The 19,157-nt window shown below is 44.9% G+C and overlaps 2 protein-coding genes across 15 annotated transcripts in view; one reads left to right on the top strand and one right to left on the bottom strand.

Moving 5' to 3' along the window:
• Nucleotides 1-15,724, top strand: part of LOC133465822 (thyroid hormone receptor alpha) — an 87,214-nt gene extending 71,490 nt beyond the window's left edge. For 12 of the 13 annotated variants that reach the window (XM_061748926.1, XM_061748930.1, XM_061748923.1 and 9 more), the window contains one exon: nucleotides 6,379-6,517. The gene's annotated coding sequence lies outside the window, so the exon portion shown is untranslated. Of the gene's footprint in view, nucleotides 1-6,378; nucleotides 6,542-14,715; nucleotides 14,831-15,383 lie in introns of those variants that run through there. The other variant, XR_009784763.1, reaches the window with a different exon arrangement.
• On the bottom strand, nucleotides 1,027-4,466 carry prl (prolactin). 2 transcript variants are annotated; one of them, XM_061748937.1, is made up of 5 exons: nucleotides 4,218-4,449; nucleotides 3,043-3,155; nucleotides 2,791-2,898; nucleotides 1,819-2,001; nucleotides 1,027-1,701 (listed from the first exon to the last, which is right to left on the bottom strand). In XM_061748937.1, exons 1-5 carry the CDS (start codon nucleotides 4,258-4,260, stop codon nucleotides 1,510-1,512), a joined length of 639 nt encoding a protein of 212 aa, XP_061604921.1. In that variant the 5' UTR covers nucleotides 4,261-4,449; the 3' UTR covers nucleotides 1,027-1,509. The 2 variants fall into 2 exon arrangements, with proteins under 2 accessions (XP_061604921.1, XP_061604922.1); XM_061748938.1 differs by lacking the exon at nucleotides 2,791-2,898 and having other exon boundaries at nucleotides 4,218-4,466.
• Nucleotides 15,725-19,157: the final 3,433 nt, after the last annotated feature.

Below are 19,157 nucleotides of genomic sequence, written 5' to 3' on the forward strand. Positions count from 1 at the left end.
TTTCTTTTTGTATATTTTCTATATACTTTTTACATTTACTCCCGACATTTAATAGATATCTGCACTTTGCACTCCTTACTTTGTCAAAATATTCTTGACGATGCAAATAGAGAGCGGTAAATTAAATTGCGCTTGAGATTGAATGATTCAATGATTGCTTGATTGAATTGTTGGGGACTTCTAAATCAGAACATGAAGTTGACACAACAGATCGGGAGGAGCAAGATATTCCCCGTCCGTCACCTCATTTCAGAAACTGATTTGACGCTGATAGTCATGGCAAATGCATTTTGTTTTCTTTTGAGCTTCTGCTGTTGATTTTAACCTGAAAAAAAAGAAAATGGTTATGGGAGCAGTTTATGTGAATTCGCCCAAGTGTTCCGTCACAGTAGGGACCTTTTCAGAACGTTTTACTCACACACGTTCAGGAAAAAGTAGCTCGCAAACGATTGAATTCATTTCCTGCTTAATGGCTGGGCAGGCAGGAAAGCCAGAGACTGAACAAATGTTAGAATTTCTATTTTACATTCTATTATTGGATTCCCCTCTGAAGAAGCTTCATTGTCATTGTCATACAGTCATACAGAGAATCTTTGAATGTTTTGTTTTTTTCTGAGTTCAAAGTCTCGGGTACTCTCTAAGGCGACTGATACCAGCCAGTCTGACAGTGAGTCCTCCTCGTCAGTAGGTGGCACTACATCGCAGCAGTTTGACACGTCGGTGAATCATCGTGTGTGTCGGAAAGAACGAAAGTTTTTTTTTTATTCACAATCATTTGTCATCGTGTCAGCTGACATTTTATGTAGCCAAAGTACGAGTGCATGTGTATCGATGAGTACTCGAGTGAATACTCGTACTGCTATGAAACTGATCTGAAAAAAAAAGTGCTATCGAATATCTCTCGTCTGTAGCTTAAATTCCATCTTGAATGTGTCGAATCAAAGCGACATTATGGATTCATTCTTTGGATGTCAATGATTGAAAGCTTGAGATGAAGAAGAAGAAGAAGAATCGCACCTGGGGAAATGATTTTTGCTTGTGCCAGAGAATATTTATTTTTTCAAAAGAAAACATTGCAGTTATTTCCAAAAGAAAGTGTCATTACAGTGCAAACGCTGCAAAACAAGCATCACCTCGGCGGACGAAATCCCATCATCCCTTCATGGGTGGCCAATGTCAATCATATTGTCATATCATATTGTTTTTCAGTGATCAAATGTAGTAGTTGTATAACGGGGGGGGGGGGGGGGGGGGGCAGATATTACAAGGAAAAGCAATATTGCTAATTCAGTTAGCGCTTTGTCTTTTGAAAATATGAGCAGTTAACGCCAGACCAGTGAAAAGCGGAACGAGACAAACGATGAGTTGACGCTTATTGAAGGCCCCGCGTGTTCGCCATCCCTGTGAAATTAACATGAGCAATCGAACTCAGGCTGCATATATTTCTAGGATATGTTACCTACAGTTGCTTTACAGTGCAAGCTTTGCCAAAAGAAAAATGTCGGCTCTTTAGCACAAGTGAGGTTGCGTTTTTGCCGCGCGGCAACGGAGGACTTTCAAAAAGCTGTCGATCTTGTGGGAATCCCGGCGAAAGCAGGACAAGAGGAACTGGAATCTGATGAGTTTGGATATTTTGTCCTGCCCCATGTCATTGCCTCCTCTGTAAGGCAGAGACGAGACGCTCTGAGCCGCCGGCTCCATCTGTGCCAACAAAGACATTCTGTTCTGTATCGGACATCGACATAAGTGATGTGACATAAGTAAAAACACACGACGGCATGACTGTAATCGATCGTCGTTCGCGTCCCACGCGCCCACCTTGCCGGATAGTACGTTCAGGCCGTCTCCCAGGTTGTTGGAATGTTCCTGCAACTCGTGGATCTTGCTGATTATTTTGCTCTGAGACGGGTGAGGCAGCGTGTCGGCAGAAGAGGACAGGAGCACCAGCGGGTCCACCCAGGCTCGGAGCAAGGAACGAGCCAACGAGAGCAGCTCTGACTCCTGGGAAGGACAAACAGGAAGTAAGGTCCAGGATGGATTGGATTGCGGAAAGAAATGTCCTTTCCCAGGCAAGCGATTGTATTCTACGAGTTCCTTGCAACGCTTTAGTTTCTCACTGAAACAAAGCAAAATCTTCTGAGCGGGATTTGATCTTTAAACTTTAGCCACATCATCCTTCAAAACGTCAACATATGACATGACGGCTCCTTGCTGCATCCTTTTATTCTTTTTTTTTCTTTTTTTAATTATATTATTTGAAATCACTGGGTTACAATTTTTTTCTGCATCGCAAAATCCCAAAATAACATCCGTTGCTCTTGTTCAAATCAGGTTTTTATGTTTTTTTTTTAAATCTGGTTTTCTTAGGAAATCGATTACATTTGTGTGACAGTACCGGTGGATTTGTGTGAATATTTTCTCTATTTCCCCTGATTTCAAGTCAAGATACCTTTCCATGTAAACCAAAACACATTTGGCCAGAGGTTGACGTGATGAAGGATTCCAATTTGGATTCAACACATCAAAATTGTCCTGAATCAGCTCCAAACAAATCTTAGACAAGAAATGCGTTGTCGACCCGACCCGCGTTCTCTTCCATCAATCCATGCATTTTTGGAACCTCCCCGAGGTTGCGGGCTGACTTGGTGCGAGAGACAGGGCACGCGGCCTCTCCCGGTCGCCGGCCAGACGCACGCCGCATGCAGTATAGACGATCAGACAAGCAACCGCACTCAATTTTGTACAAACACATCAAGCGGGCCAAGGGCGGGTTTTGCAAAAGCCACTCACGGACACTTGAAGCGCTTGCTCTTTGTCACTGGGTGTCTGCAATGAGGACGTGTGGCACACCGAAGGCCGGGGCATGATCATTCGGCCGATAGGAGGGAAGTGAGAGTCCTGGCGGGAGCGCATATACAGTGTGTTCGTAGCCACTTACGAATTTCGCGTTTCATTCTCAGTCATTAGAACTTTGTTCATTCCTTTGAATTCACGCGAGGATCGGTCGGGTGGCCGTCGTGGCCGGCACGCACGCATACTCACCAGCTCGTGGGTGAGCGTTGTGCTGAGCGAGTGGAGTTTGTCCGAGTGCTGAGAGGCTCGGTCCAGCAGGTCGCTGACGGGGACGCCGCTGCAAACCGCCACCATATACAACACTTGCAAAAAGAAGAGCGGCGGGACGTCAGCAAAAGCCGCCGTGTGACGAGACACCGAAGCGTCCGACTCATCGTCCAACTCGTCCGTTTTCTACACGGCTTGTCCTATTGCGAACAGGCCCCGACACCGGTCCCGTCTATCGCAGGGAACAACAGACACGGGCCACCACGCGCTTGAGGGCGCCGCTGTGACCGTGTGAAAGCCAGATCCACAAATGTCAAAACAACTCCCGCTTATTACATATACACAGTTGCCATAGCATGTGATTCATATATATATATATATATATATATTGTATTATTAACAAAAAATTGGAATTTGGGAACAGAATTCATGGGAAATTGAGACTATTGAACTGCTGTTCAACTTGTGCTAAGAACTGGTTTGGTGGGAAAAAGTGCTCTGCTAAAATATATGTTAAAAGTGAAGACAAAAATGTCATTTTAGTTAGCTTGCGTATAAATACGCTGCGCAAATACAGTCGCTTTGCTTCGCTTTACTGTACGCATCGCGATTGTCACGAGGAGGGTCACAGGCCAGCTGGAGCCGAGCCACGCTGACTTTACGCCCACGCAACTATGGACAATTTGGAGTCTTCAATTCCAAACAAACATGGTTGTTTTTGACGCGGGCAGCATTACTTACCACACAACGACGGCGTGAATTTGAGAGGGAAGGGTCGTCTGTCTCTATACGTGTCACAGACTCCCGAGTCCGAGCAACTCCAGACAAGGAGAAGCAAGGATAGAAAAAGGACGGATGCAACGATGCAAGGACGTCCAATTGATTGTGTTATTCAGGATCCGTCGCCACAACTCCAAATATCTCACGATGAACAACAAATACATGAACAACGCGCACCATTTACAAGTGATGAAAAAGCAAAAAGAAAAATCAGGGATAAATCGCCAGGAAGAAAATGCAGCGTCCACTGTACGTTTGTTTTTCCATAATTAGTTCATCACTAATTTGTAAGCCGGACAGCCAATCGCAGGCTTTGAACATTGATGTTATTATTTCAAACTTACATTTCGTCAAAGAAGTGCGATCGATCGTCTTACCTGCGATGAAAGGTTTCCTGCCGTTGCATCTTCTGCGCAGCATTTTTCTTCCCTGGCCTGCACCTTTCTGTTTGTCTTTCCCTCTTTCTTTGGACTCCAGTTTCCGTCCATTTTATAGTTGTTCTGCTTCGACCGTTTGCTTATGCAGCAGTAACGAGACCACGTGCTAATTATTTGGTACTTGTCGGTCTGCTTCATAATGCAAGCAGAGTCCAGGAGATGAGAACGAACGCAACAGCTGCAGGTCGATTTTCAGTGTGCACGGAAGTGGAAAAGGCTTCTCCATCGTAATTACGTGGATGAATAAAAACACGCATGTTCCCACAATGTTTGTCAATGACATTGTGACGTCCTCCGTTCTCATCTATGCTTACTTTGATGGTTGAATTCAAACCGATGTAAGCGTCTCAACTGACTGACAGCTGTTTGAATCATCAATCTGCTGTCGGTTTGAAATAGTATGATAGATTTTTTTTTTTTTTGGTTTTAAAAACACAAAAAAAAAAGGGCGCGTGCCAAATTTGGAAATGATTTTGAAAGCATGTCCCAACATTGGATAGAAGACCAGAATGTCGTAAGGGTTCTCGTCGATATTTCCCACGACACAGAAGATATCCCCAAAGTTCAAACATATGCTCGACTTTTCGTTCCGGCATTGTGCCGAATCGTCGATCGTGGATGATGTCGCACTACGAGCAGTTTTGTCCTTCCCGACAAAATATTGGTAGGAAGTCACATTTCTCGTCTCTTCACTCTCCTATGTTGGGTTTCTCCAAGCGAGACCACGCGTGTTCTCGAAAGTGCACGAGAGGTGTGGAATGCAACATATAATTAGTTACTCTTTGTTTCAAACTTCTTTTACTACTCTGATCGTGGAATACACCATGATATATATTTGTATTTTACAAATATACAAACAAATGACATTGATATTATAGTCTGGAATTTGTATCCAGTGGAAACCTAAATTGGATGACATTGGATGCTAATGCAATCTGGACACTGCAGCCCTTTTTCTCATATGAATGAGCTTTTGCATTATTTCGGCAAACAGCCCAGATGCCCTGGAGACGAGGTGCTAATCACAGATAAGTGGCCGTTAAACCGTTCAGAAATAAGAACCAACATTTTACCCGGCAGCTTCTGCGGTTTTTTGTTTTTTTTTAATTTTTTTGAGAACTTTCAGACCCGGTGAGATGTGCAAGAGTATTTCATGCGCCTGCGTGAGCCCGAAAGCCCAGTTTGCTGTCAAACGATGGAAAAGTACGGTGACGTAACGTTACACAAATCAGTACTTCCTGATCTTTTTAAAGGGCCACTTCACCCACACACACACACACACAACAGTTCAACACCCTTGACCTATCCATTCCGGCATATCAATGGATTTTCAAACTATGGACATTTTTCAAGCAAATAAATCAGTCGTAATCATATTGTGCATTGATGGGGTGTAGGAGTGACTGTTTCCACTTTGATGAATACATTATGTGGAATTGTCAAATACATGATCATTCACGTAAGTTCCATTGCGTTGAAAGGTGCTAAAGTTGGTTGAATGATAAGCAAAATCCATTCTTGGAATGAGGGAGTGAACAGCAATAATCATTTTGAAAAGAAAACCTATCCAATTACAAAAAAAAAAAAAAAAAGCATATCCCCCTCCCCCAAAATGTCGTCGCCCCCATTAACATTTTTCCATTCGGCTCGCACATTGGCTTCCCAATGTTGTGATGAATAAAGCCGCCACTTGGCGGCGCACCGCCATGTGCAGATCTTGTTGGCGGATTGGCTGTCAGGAGGTTCCACAACACACACACACACGCAAGCGTATTGTGAAGCTCGTCACTTTTCTTCACATTCTCTCCTTTACCCGTCCAACAACGATTAGCGTCAACCTGCCATAATGAAGAATGTCAATGCCCCAATGACCCTTGCGTCTCTTTGCGACCTCTTCCCTCCCAGAAGTGTTTGCCAATCGACTTCCTCACAATGGGAGGTCGCGGCACCGACCTTTAACCCCCCCAACCCCCTACTCAACCTCCCATCCTGACCCGGGCTATTATCCCCTCCCACCTCCTCTCGTGTGCCCTCCCCTTTCACTGACTCACTTGCTTGCCCACTGTCTCTCCGCCTCCATTGGTGTCGCTCCAATCCCCAGGCTGACGTTCGGAGGACAGGAACGGGAACGGGAACGGGACACGCACCGCCTACTTAGCCATCAGCACCGCAGACATGTCGGACTCCGAGACCGCCGCCGCAGCCCCCGCCGAGGCCCCGGTTCCCGCTCCTTGCGTCAGTCTCAAAGCTGACCTGGACAAATGGTAAGCGATGCCTGCGAGTGCGAGTGGATGTGAAACTTTCAATGTTGTTGGTGGAACTTCGGCACAACCTTGCGTGGAGAATTGACCTTCGCCGTGCAACCTGTGCGGGAGCCTGACGACTTCATATAATTTGTGACCTCGTGCATCCACGGCCGTGTCATGCAATAAAATCACATGTGTGAAAGGCCTATTTTCTCGATCTCCTAAACAAACATAACTCATTCAAGCTTTCAATTTGGAGAAGAACAAACTCAATCCTGGCGGATGGAACAATGCGAGGGTTTATTTAATACGTCCTAAAGTCCGCCACACTAAAATGGAGTCTCTTTCGATGACGATGCGGCGCCGAAAGTCACCGCGAAGCCGAGCTTTCGACTTTGACGTTTTAGCAGAGCGTTGGGGTAAAGGTCGTACAAAGTCGGGGTGCCCGATGTTGGGCTCAGTGACTCGGAGATGAATGGTATGTGACAGCGGGGTGAGGTTTGATGCCCATCTGCACGCATGGATGAAGGCTGGGAATCTGCTTACGTCACGAGCCTCCTCTTCCCAGAATACCTTGCGCTAGCATTTGTCTGCCTGTCTTCTCTCGCATCGTGCTGGCTCAACAATTGCGTTATTGATGTTATTTTGTCGTTATTACAAACACCGAACACCGAGGATGCCCGATGTGCGCAGCGATGTAACGCGTCCGCGCCGCGCATGTGGATTCCGTGGTTGTCATGTTACCGAAATGATTCTCCTCATCAAGACTATTTCATTGGCATGCACACTAGAAAGCGAACAGATTCCTAACACGGTTGCGTTTTGTTTCTGGGCAGTTTGGCCCCCTCGCCCTCCACCCATAAACTACGTCCTATTATCCACGTTTGTTTTCATTTTGACCTTTGATAGCAATAAATAACAACCTAAATATCACGCTTCCACCCTGAAATGTGCTGACTTTTCCTAAGGTTAGCTAAACTATACAAAAGTGAGAATATTTGAAAATGTTATTGTTTTGTACAGGTGCTATACCGAGTCATTTCCTGTGTCTACTAAAATGTATTTTAGATTTACCTGTGTGTGTTAAGTCACTGTCAAACTGTACACACCATACCTGTGTTTATATTTAGTTTTTATGGGACAGCGGTAAACGGTGTTTAAGAGGGAGAACTCGAGAAGTGTTGATGTCTCAAGCACATTTGTACAGGTTCCTGCAGAAACCTGCGCCTGTTCGTCTTAGTAGGCTTGTGGGGACATTTTCAAACAGCAAAACAGCTTCAGAATCATCTGATAATCATTGAATGTCCGAAGTTCATCATTTGACACGGACCGTTTTTATGAAGCTCTTCTTGGCCCAGGTCAAGATTGACCTACGACGTGTGAGCAGAAAATGAAGAGTCTGCGAGGGTTAAGCACTTTTTAAGTTCTCACACGAGCTTGTGTAGGGTCGTGATAAAGTCATGGTGGCGTGTGACTCGGTCAGATAAGACAGAAGTCGACGGCCAATCGGGGGGGCATTCGGTCTTACTCATTTGACACAAAACATTCCAGGTTTTAACCACATTATCACGTGGGCTGACAACGTTGAACCTTCGTTATGCTCGCTGCCAAAGTTGTGTCTTTTATTGCAGCTTGTAAAAGTCTTGGCAGGCCGGCACGCGAAGGAGAATCACTCAAGGAGAATTCAACCCTGCAGGGTGCTGATGTTAAAGTGGCGTCTCGCTCTCACGACATAGCTTACGCCGTTAACGCCGGTGTGTCACTTTACAACATGCCGTAATGAAAGAGCTATTCGTGTTCTTGTGCAAGTGTTCAAATGTTGGCCTCGCATGCGGAACAATGTTAAACACTCTATTGTTGCTCAGAAGTTAAAAAAAAAAAAAAACAAATGACATTTTTCTTTTCTTTTGCCGGTTTGACCGTTAAACTGGATTTGATATTTGAACTTAAAGTTTATTTTTAACAAACAGTTATAAAAAAAAAAAAAAAATGACATTGGACTGGATTGAACTTAAAGTTAAATACAACTGAACTGTACTTAAAAAAAAACAAGATGAAGCCACTGTAACATTAGACATAGTTTGAACATTTAATGCAGTGATTCTTTTGTGTGTCACTAGAGGGAGCCCGCGTACAATTAGTGACAGTTGTACTACGGTTTGAGAAGCACTGCTAGTTTAGGACCTGCCGACTTCTTTTTAGCTCTCCGAGTCACCAGCATGTTGCAAATGTGAGTTTCTGGACGGAACATATGGTACCGCCAAGTCAGCAAGTTAGGAAAGCGCGCTTGATTCGCAAGTGACAAAACCTTCAAATCGCTTCTCATGGGGATTGAAGTCCGATGACTAGTTCCCATGAGACTAATCATCCAATTTCAAGCATGCAAACACATTTATGAATCAGCGGCTGGCGACAGAAAGTGTGACAGATGTTTAATAGTGTAATCAATACTAGAGTCGCCTGTGTATTTATAGACAAGTCGCGTGTCAGAGTGGGACTGTGTGTGCAGGATGACATGGCACGTTCCCCGCTATATATCAACTTACTGCTCGACCTGACACCTGCTTCTTTTACTCCTGATCGCCAAATAAGCAAAACCTTGATGACATTTAGAACCGCGTAGTGTGGCATCGGGCATCTCTGTATACTTCTTATACAATGTCACAAACTGGTTTTCTAAAGAGACGTTCAATCACGAGGTGGGCGTTTAACTTTGGCTGGGGTGAACCCTATATACGACCTTGTGAAGGTCACATTTGAAAAGTTATTCATTTAAAATACAAAACGTATGAGTCATTTCAGGTTTGCTCCCATGAGTTGACCTCGCTACATGACATATATGTCCAAACTATAAGCTCCAAAAATGACCTCCAAAGGTCAACTTAATCAACTTCTTCAAGAAGATAAATGAATGAATAAAGCAAAAGGATTAACGAACGTTACCAACTGGTTTCTTGCCCTGTGAAAGACATCAGTCTGTTTCAAATGGACCGTATTCTCCTCCAATCCGCAACGTTAGGTGGTGTTGATTTCAAGGAAATACACGTCACCTCCGTTTGCGCAAACGGCCGGCGGCGGCTGAACGATTCTTTGCTAATATTGACTGTGAGCAGCACCTGCATGTTGCAAACATTCAACAGCCAGCATTCAACTTGCTACTTTTAGACTTTGGGCCCTGCCATAGGACCAATAGTGACCCACCAACCTGCTTTACCCTTCACCCTTTACACACACACACACACACGCACGCACAGACGCACACAAACACATACAGGGACACGCGCACACGCACGCTATCTCTCTGTCACCGATTGACAACAGTTGCATGTTTCAACATGCTCCCTCATTCTTGCTTTTTCCCCATTTTGGAATTCAGTGACTCAGCAACGCTTAGTAAACTTTAGCGTCGTGTGCAAAACGTTTGTCGACGTCACCGACACAAAACAGAACTTACCGACTCTAAGCTTTAGTGTGCCTCGTAAATCTCAAGAAAATCCAATCTTTGTATCAAAGTAAGTAGTTCAAATGCAATGTTTTGAAACCTTATGTGTGTTTGATGAATTTACATGAACAAGACACAACATTAGGTACGTGTGCACAGATGAATAGGATCCAATGAAAAAGCTGCATCAAAATTATAACATTTACCAAAATTCTTACATCGCTACCAACAGGTAACTGCAGTAAAACAAAAAGTGTTTGTCATCCAGCCATCCGTCCATTTTCCATACCGCTTACCCTCACGCGGGTCGCGGGTGGGCTGGAACCTATCCCGCTCGCTGCGGGCGAGAGGCGGGGTACACCCTGAACAGGTCGCCAGCCAATCGCAGGGCACATAGAAACAAACAACCATTCGCGCTCACGTGTACACCTACGGGCAATTTAGCTGTCAATCAACCTAGCATGCACGTTTTTGGGATGTGGGAGGAAAGCGGAGTGCCCGGAGAAAAGCCACGCAGGCACGGGGAGAACACGCAAACTCCGCGCAGGCGAGGCCGGATTTGAACCCCGGTCCTCAGAACTGTGAGGCAGATGTGCTAACCAGTCGTCCACCGTGCCACCAGTGGTTGTCATATATTAGTTGCATCTCAGTATGATGCAGTACAGTTCTACACCAACTCGAGTCACAATAATCGACTTTTAAAATACGAAATGAATGCCTCTCTGCCAGTGTCAATCCAAAGTGAGCGTTTGAATTTTCGCAAGAGTGAAACTTTCAATCCAGCTCCCATCATATTGGGCGCCCGCACCCAATGAACTGTCCCGGAAGTGTGTCCGAACAGCACTCGTTTGACTAATGTTCGACATGATTTGCTGCGGCTGCACCTGCCGAGTGATCTATAATGCATGTCGGTCCCGGAAGACGAACTACAACACGAGCGTTATAAATAATTCAGCCTACTTTTGTGACAGACAGGAGGACGCCATCACGCGGCCTCAACAACGACCGGATGTAGCTAATGCAGCCTCATAATTATGCTTCTAATATGAAAAACTAATATCGATATTCAGTCTGGGTTGAACCCAAAATTCGCAGCTTGAGCTTTGCCCCTTGACCCTGCAATATGATCTTCCTTAACAGTGTGAGCACGGCCTCTCGGGACTTTGTGTGATGGTCTCCTGGTGGTGATGTCATCGTCTCCTCCTCCTTTCCTGTAATCCTGCCACACACGCATACACACACAAACGCTTCGTATGACGTAATAGCAGCAGCTTCCCCTTCCTCCATGACACACATAGCATCCACCGTTGTCAGCGGCCTCCTGGCACAGTGAAGTGCTGAGTGCAAAGCACGTGGCATCACGCACAGGCGCTCACACAAGCGGTCAGATTTCCATCCGTCATCCGTTGCCTGAGCCGCTTCTCCTCACGCGGGTCGCCGGCGTGCCCCAGCCCGTCCCGGCTATCATCGGGCAGGAGGCGGGGCACGCCCTGAACTGGTCGCCAGCCGATCGCAGGTTTCTCATTTAATGATATCCGATACAAGCGCGACATTACAAATGTGAATTTAAACAAGCAGAAATGTCCAAACATATTACATGAGGTTGTTTATTATTGAGCCGCTGAGAAGTGCTGTGGGCAAACACCACTGTTGTCATTTTGGACGGGAGTTTACGGCTGCAATAAAATCTACAGAATGGATATCTTGGCGATTTCTATGGCAACGATGACTTCATCTGGATGCTTGTTTTTACAGTCGTTTACATCAGATTTTGGCATTTTACCAAAGAAAAAGTTTGGGTTCATTTATTATTTATTATTATTATTATGAATATTAAATATTCTCGTATTATAATATTTCATATTCAGTAACTAGTTTTATGTTAAAAGTTTTAGCATTAGTGGTTTAAGCCCAAGCACCTTTCAAATCTATCAATATCTCATCTATATCTCCAAAAGACGGTCAATAATCTCAACTAACATGCAGATGCATTCACTGTGGACTAACTAGGCGCTGGGCCGGTCTACGAAATTACCAACACCGGTCTAACAGTTGCGCTGCCTGCCGCGCTGGATTTATGACGTTGACGAAAATTGGGCCCGCTGAGTCTTCTATCGATCTCTGTCCTCACTTCCCGGGATGTGTATGTGGGAGGCCAAGCTTGGTTTATGGGCACGGCCGTCTTGGAAATGGGCGCAGGAAAAGTGCTGAATGCAATAAGGGACTGCCCCCCTATATTTTGAAATAGGAACTAAGCGAGGAGACTTCGTCTCTCGGCTGGCCCGGGAACGCCTCGGGATCCCCTCGGAAGAGCGGGAGGAAGTGGCTGAGGAGAGGGAAGTTTGGGCGTCCCTGCTAAAGCTACTGCCAACGCGACACGACCTCAGATAAGCGGTCGAAAATGGATGGATGGATGGATGGAGGGAACGAAGCCTTTATTTCAACCAATATTAGATTATCTCAAATATATTACTTTCCACTAATCATTTCTGCACTTTAAGTCCCCGTAAAAGGAAAATAAAAGTCTGAGAAATCTGACACGCCACCGAGAAGAGTGTTGTTAACAGGCCGATGAATAAAAAGGCCCCCAGCTATCTGGTGGGCTAACAAACAGCCTTCTTGGACGCCACGGAGCGTCGTCCAATATGCCACCACCTCACTCGATGTCGTGCGGTCTGTGGGCCACGTCAAAAAGCGAATCGTTTATGAAACGCGGGGGGGGCTACGTTATTCAGCTTGTGGCTCATGACAGACATTTGAGTGATAAACCTTACAATGCTTTGCATTTCAGCATATCACATATTCACTTAACACTTTAGATAAGGACACCGAGCTGTTCAGTAAATTGTGGGCATTTTTCAGGTTTAGGGCATTGCTTGTTCGCTAACGGCACACTGTACTGGTAGAAAGGAGCCTTGTCATAAACACGAAGTAACTCGCAATTGCACAGGAAATGCACTGATGCAAGAAGGCGCTCAAGTTTTTAAATAGCGTGGGAGGGCCGACTCATGCCAGAAGACCACGTGTGTCGCCGGGCTTCATTTCAGCCACATCCTAAAAAGCCAGACGACCGAAATGGTGATGGTTGAATCCAAAATCTCAACAATTGGCTAAAAATTCAAACTATTGTTAAGTATTGTTGTAAAACCTGGAAATGCCGTGTTGCCGTTCAGCTGAGTGGGAGGGTACTTAATTGTCAACCCTACATCGCGACGACGGCATTTTCAGAGCGCTTTGGTGTTGAAAGGGTATTGCGTTTAATCGACAAACCGCATAGATGTCAAAATTAAACCCTGTCACAGACTCTTTTTGACCTATGTCCTGCATTAAAAAATAGGGAAAAATGGATTTTGATGCAAGGGGACCTTTAAGAAGTTGTGATTGGTTAGTGAACGTGCAGACAGACCGTTATTAAACTCACAGCTCATGTGTAGAGCTTCCTCAAATGTCCATAAATGAGAAAACAATGGGCACAGCAGTGCTGGGGTTGTGACTTATGAGAATGTTTTTAGGTCCGAGTTACAAACCACATCACTCTCCTTGCGGGACCGCTCAATGTCAACTTATAGGCTTTATTCTTGAATACATTCTTGTGAAAAGAACGCCAACACAAGAAGACCAGGCGTGTCAAACTCGTAGTTATGACTTTCCCTCGGAGGGCCTCGACGACTGTGAACCCGTCTAAATGAAAGACGACCTTACAATATGCACAACAGATGGATGAATAAGCAGCTGGAAAATCAGAAGCCTCTAAAAACATGTTTTTCAACGATTCCATTTCTTTTCAAAGGGGGATTAGTAACGCAAAATGCTCGCAAATATCTCAATGGTATTACACGAGAACAAAACTAGCCATTTGATTTGGTGTCATAAAATGATGTGGCGGGCCAGATCTGGCCCCCGGGCCACCGGTTTGACACCAGCGCCACAGACGCTTGTGCTAATACCACGAATGGGTGGGAGGAGCTAACCCACGACCTTCAAATGATGCGGGCCACCCCCCCCCCCTCTCTAAGCTCTGCGTGTTTTGTCATGGTTCCATCCTCACGCAAGCCCCGCCTCCGTGCTGTCCCGCCTAACAGATGGGGCCATCGGGACACTGCCGTGCGGATTCGGAGCTCCTCCCGCTGCCCCCCTGCTCTCGCCCGAATGCACTTTGACAGAGTTTGCTCCTGCACGAGAGCCTGAAATAATCCCTCAGCCTCGAAATATCTCTGGCTTGGTTTGACTCATTTCTACATTTCCTTTATTTGTTGTACACTTTCAATATGCATCTGTTTAAATACTTTGTTGACATTCATTCTGCACGAACATAAGGATATGGTCAAAAACACGAAACACAAAAACACATTAGGTGCACCTACACAATCGTGTGAGCTGTATGAAAGATGTAACTTATACTATGATAATAAGGCCTCGTTTTGAGTTTCAGTATGAACGATGCGGACGCTAGCGTAAATGATATGTATATCTCTCTGTATATGTGCCCTGTGATTGACTGGCGACCAGTCCGGGCTGTCGTCATTCACAGTCACAGTCACACAGTTTCATCATTCGTTCAAGCCGTCGAACCTTTTTCAGCTCAAAGTCTGTTAGCACGTGAAACGACGGATCTGTTTTGGCATCCTGCTCGCTGTTATTCATCGTGACATAGCTGTACCTGTATTGTAAGGTGCACGATGTGACGCGATATTTGATAGAATAGAAGATGGACAATCTTGTATGAACAAATGTCTCCTTTTTCTTTCAGCGTGGCGGAGAAGGGAGAAGAAGCGTGCAAAAGCTTCCTGGAGGCCTTCGAGGCTTGTTTGAAGAGTGTGGCCGAGGGGACGTCATGAGCCAGGAGTTGCCCTCCGAACCTCAATGTGAGCACGAGCCATCATTTGGACGGCAGGCCTCGTTTGGGCTCACTACAGCGGCAAATACAGAAATATAATAATATTAACGCAGTGTATTGAGTCAGGGCGAATAGTTTATTGACATTGGCGAAATCTCACCGGACCCCCAAAAACTCACATGGCCCGCTAGTGGATGTGCTGGAATGATTTTGTTTTTTTTTTGCACACAAACGTACGTAGTCAGTATGAAAACCGGACCTGTTGAGTTGTGTTCATCTGTCCAAGATTGGTGGATTCATTGTACCTTCGCTCATCTATTGGAAGAGATGTCACTGTACGTGGCTGGCATAGATTGACGGACAAAGATACATTATTTCTAGTAAAGGAATGTTTGTGTTTGGAATTTGTTCATTTGCCGCCGCTCACCTGATGACCTCTCGCGACACAGTGCTTGGCAACTATTGGTGGACTCTAGCACAAACATTTTGGGTCACATTTGCTGTACATTTTTGTGAAAAATGTGACACGACTGATCCGTCTGCCATCCGTTCATCTCAGCTCTTCCTCCTTTTTCTCGTAGGTCCACTGCACTGCACTGAGTCCTCCGAGTTCCCAGCATTCCCTTCTGCACACCGGCACAGGACTAAATGGCGACGACGACCGGGGTCACGCTGCGACTCGCACTGCGTCGATTCGGGCTGCGTCTGGGACCTGGCGGCAGCAACCCTAGTTTCCTCCTGTCCTCCCTCTGTTGAAACCTTTGCTGATGTCCTTCAGTCTTCCGCCATTCCCTCTCTCCCTCTATGGTGCATTGACTTGTTGATACTTCCAGAGAACTAATGGCTAGTCATGTCAATTCTTAACTTGAAATCAATACTATCAACGGAAATAAAAGTACAAAATGATTGGTATACAAAACAAGTGTGGTTATTTTGTTGTTTGAAGTGGGGGCTATTAAATAACATTCCAATAGAAAGCTGCATTAACACTTATATATATATATATATATGTTATATTTCTCCAGAATTATCCAAACATAATAGGCAATAATGCAAAACTGGTTAAATTCCACTTTCCTTCTCTTCGAAGCAGATATTGCGTTATTTTTCATTTTAGCCAAACTGCCACACACGCTGTATTTACTGCAGGAACACTGCCACACTGTAACAGTTACAGATATTACTGGATGTAGTGATCCTGTAGAATACTGTCAATTATTCCAGCATAATACTATACATGAATAACCAGTTAAATACTGTATTTTCCAAGTGTATTGATTATGGAAACATACTGGAGAAAGAGTATTTTACAGGATCACTGCTGCCAGTAAAATACATTCAATCATTTTGACTGATCGAGCAATGTACTTTATATATAATAATAAAAAAATAATATTTTTTTTACAATAATAAGTGATTATTTACACTAAGTTGATTGTATTTGTATCACATTGTTACTGTTATAGTAATGATCATTATTTTTAATATCATGTTATTGGTATTATGATGATGATAATCACCACCGTCATCATCACTGATGAAGACAAAAGAAAGGTCGTTCCTTTTTTTTTTTTTTTTTATGGAAAGTTTAACAGCGTTGGACAAGCTTCACACTAGTTACTTTAACAACTGTAAACTGGGTGGGTGGGGGAGAACCACAATGCATGTGTTTGTGCGTGTCTTTGTGTGTGTTCGTGCGTGCGTATAATCTCACAAAGTCTTTTGTTTGTCCCGCTGGAAGCAAAATGAGCGAAGCTGCCCTGTTTCGCTCCATCCTGCGACTCTTCCGACTCGGTGCCTTGTCATTCCTTGCTTTGGTCGCCCTCTCTGGATTGATGTCAGCGCAGGTTCTGGAAGAACAAAGTCAAACAAAAACAAAAGCAATCTATTCATACAGAAGACACATTGACTGGCTCGCGATGTTAACAGTCGGCTGTTGTTGGCTCCAGGGACTATCGGACAGTTATTTGTTTCAATATGTCAAAGGTATTTGTCTAAATATGTGCAACATTACAAATATGACACATGACGCATTCTCAAACTCGTCACATCCAAATGAATGTTTTCAATGAAATTGCAAGGAGTTGAGTTGACAGTTGGCCTGTTGTGTGCCAAGAGCCAATGAGTGATTGACGTCTGGCTTTTGAAGAAGCGACTCAACGTTACGCCGCTCAACACTCGCACGTGTATCCATTCCGCCATAGGCAGTAAACACCCGCTATATCGCATGTCAGATTTTCCTCTTTCTTTCTTTGTATTGATTCATTTCTTTATTTCTTTATTTTGTAAGTGTTATTGCACCTGTGACTGCATTTCTTTTCACAATGTTTGTACAATATTTTTGTTATCCATTGCTCTTGCTTTCTCTCAATATGCGTTTAAATGTGTTTGTATTGTTTTAAAATGGTGTTAAAAGACCTTTAAAACTAATTGTAGTACCGTGCGAACGGAAGCATGCCTAGTTTGTATTTAAATAGAAATCATTTGTATTTCGCAGATTGTCACTTATCACGGAACATAACCCACGATCTAATTTCCCCGAAGTCTTCGGAATCAGTAGTGTAATTTAAACTATAGATTTGTTTTAACCATTGAGTTTTCAAATGTGTCCTCACAGAGCCAGAGCGCTGGCCGTTGACCACGTCAGCATTTTTCTGGATTGGTCGGTAAGAGCAAAAGTCGCTTGAGCTGACTTGGACTAAAAACATGTCTGTCGCCGTCTGTCTGTCCACGTGAAGCAGACATTTAAAGGCTACCCAAAGCGACTTAGTCGGCATGAGAATGGTGAATGGCTCGGAGGGAGGCCCCTGGCTACGCAGACGTACAAAGACACACAGCGAAACGATCAGCTGTTGCTTTGCTCCTCTTTCAAACTCCGCAAACTCTTTTGGCCATTATATGTCAAAGGTAGCTTCGGCTCCACGAACGGCTGGCGACCGTTCCGCGATGTACCCTGCTTCTCGCCCAAAGTCGACTGCAGTTGCTTACCGATTGCCAAATTGTACTTGGACTCCTGAAGACAGGGAACCGGATGACACGCGCACACACGCAAGGGGAGATGTCAGAGTGAAAGAGTGCTGCCTCTCTTGAGCTAGGGTTTGGTTGGTGCCTTGCTCAAGGGCACCGCGACAGCTCCCCAACAACTGGTTGCCATTTTTGTTTCTTCTCGGCGGCTCTTTTTGTCAGCTCCGTTGCGGACTCGGCGGTTTATTTTTCAGCTCCAGTACTGCTGAGTAGAGTGTAGACTTTGCACATTTCGAGCAGCCACTAAAGCCCCTAAATCCCATTTCAATGGCTGCCGTGACCCCTCGCAGACCGCCACAGTGAATAGTCGTCACTCATTCACTCAAATCGTGTGGGTCTTCTTCTTTTCTATTTTTTTTGTCTTTTTTTTACCTGCACCGCATAGTATCCGATTCTGGCCGACATGTTGTTTCGCAACTCCAAACGCGTCTGCGGCGTTTGAAGTCGACGCGCTGCGTGACCACGTGCTGTATGTACCGATGCGGTTGAAGGCCGGCGTCATGCGGAAGGGCAAAGCTTTCGCGGCAGCACTCGCAACCAGTGAAGTAACCGTACAGGCACGGAAACCTCTTCCAGGCCTGTCGTCGCGTCACGCATTCGATACAATCGTTATGCACGTGTTATGCTAGTTGTAATCACACCTCCAGTGCAATACAGCACAATTATTCTTTCTACCTTTGAACAAAAAGTGGTCATAACAACCCCATCGTGTGGCCAGAAGGTAGACTTCACCCAGGAAAGGCGCTGCAGCGTGTATACTGTGCTTTTTCATCTTGTGCGTGTGGCTAAAGGTTTTTGAAAAGGCCTCTCGGGAAAACTAATATTTGGTTTCATATTGGGCTATTCATCCTCTCGCCATTTATATTGTTTGACGCTCACATACACAAACATGAATTTCCATTTCCATTTACACTCCAGTAACTTGACGGCAGCAAGAGATGAAAGATGCCAAAGGGTTGGGATTTGCAAACCAACAGGCAGATCTCGCAATGTCGCCGCCAGTCACAGCGCCGCGTGTTCTGGGGAGAACCGAACCGTTGGCCTCGTCTTCCGATAATAATCGTCATCATAATAGGAAAAAAAATCCACTTCTATGAGTCTAAACAAAGGTATGTTCGCTCAACTGTCCCCTGCTTCTCCCTTTTGACCCTGAACGGGATAGGTCAAACTGTATCGATTGGAAAAGTGAATCGAATTGTTCCAAAGATGTGAGACGAAAAGACGTCATTTTGGTGACACAAATATCGATTTTGCATTGAACGCATACGAAGAATTTGCTCCCACTTCCACTTTGTACGCTGCCCCCTATTGGTATGGAGTATGAAACGTAT

The sequence above is a fragment of the Phyllopteryx taeniolatus genome, chromosome 16 (assembly GCF_024500385.1).
Source record: "Phyllopteryx taeniolatus isolate TA_2022b chromosome 16, UOR_Ptae_1.2, whole genome shotgun sequence".
Taxonomy (NCBI): domain Eukaryota; kingdom Metazoa; phylum Chordata; class Actinopteri; order Syngnathiformes; family Syngnathidae; genus Phyllopteryx; species Phyllopteryx taeniolatus.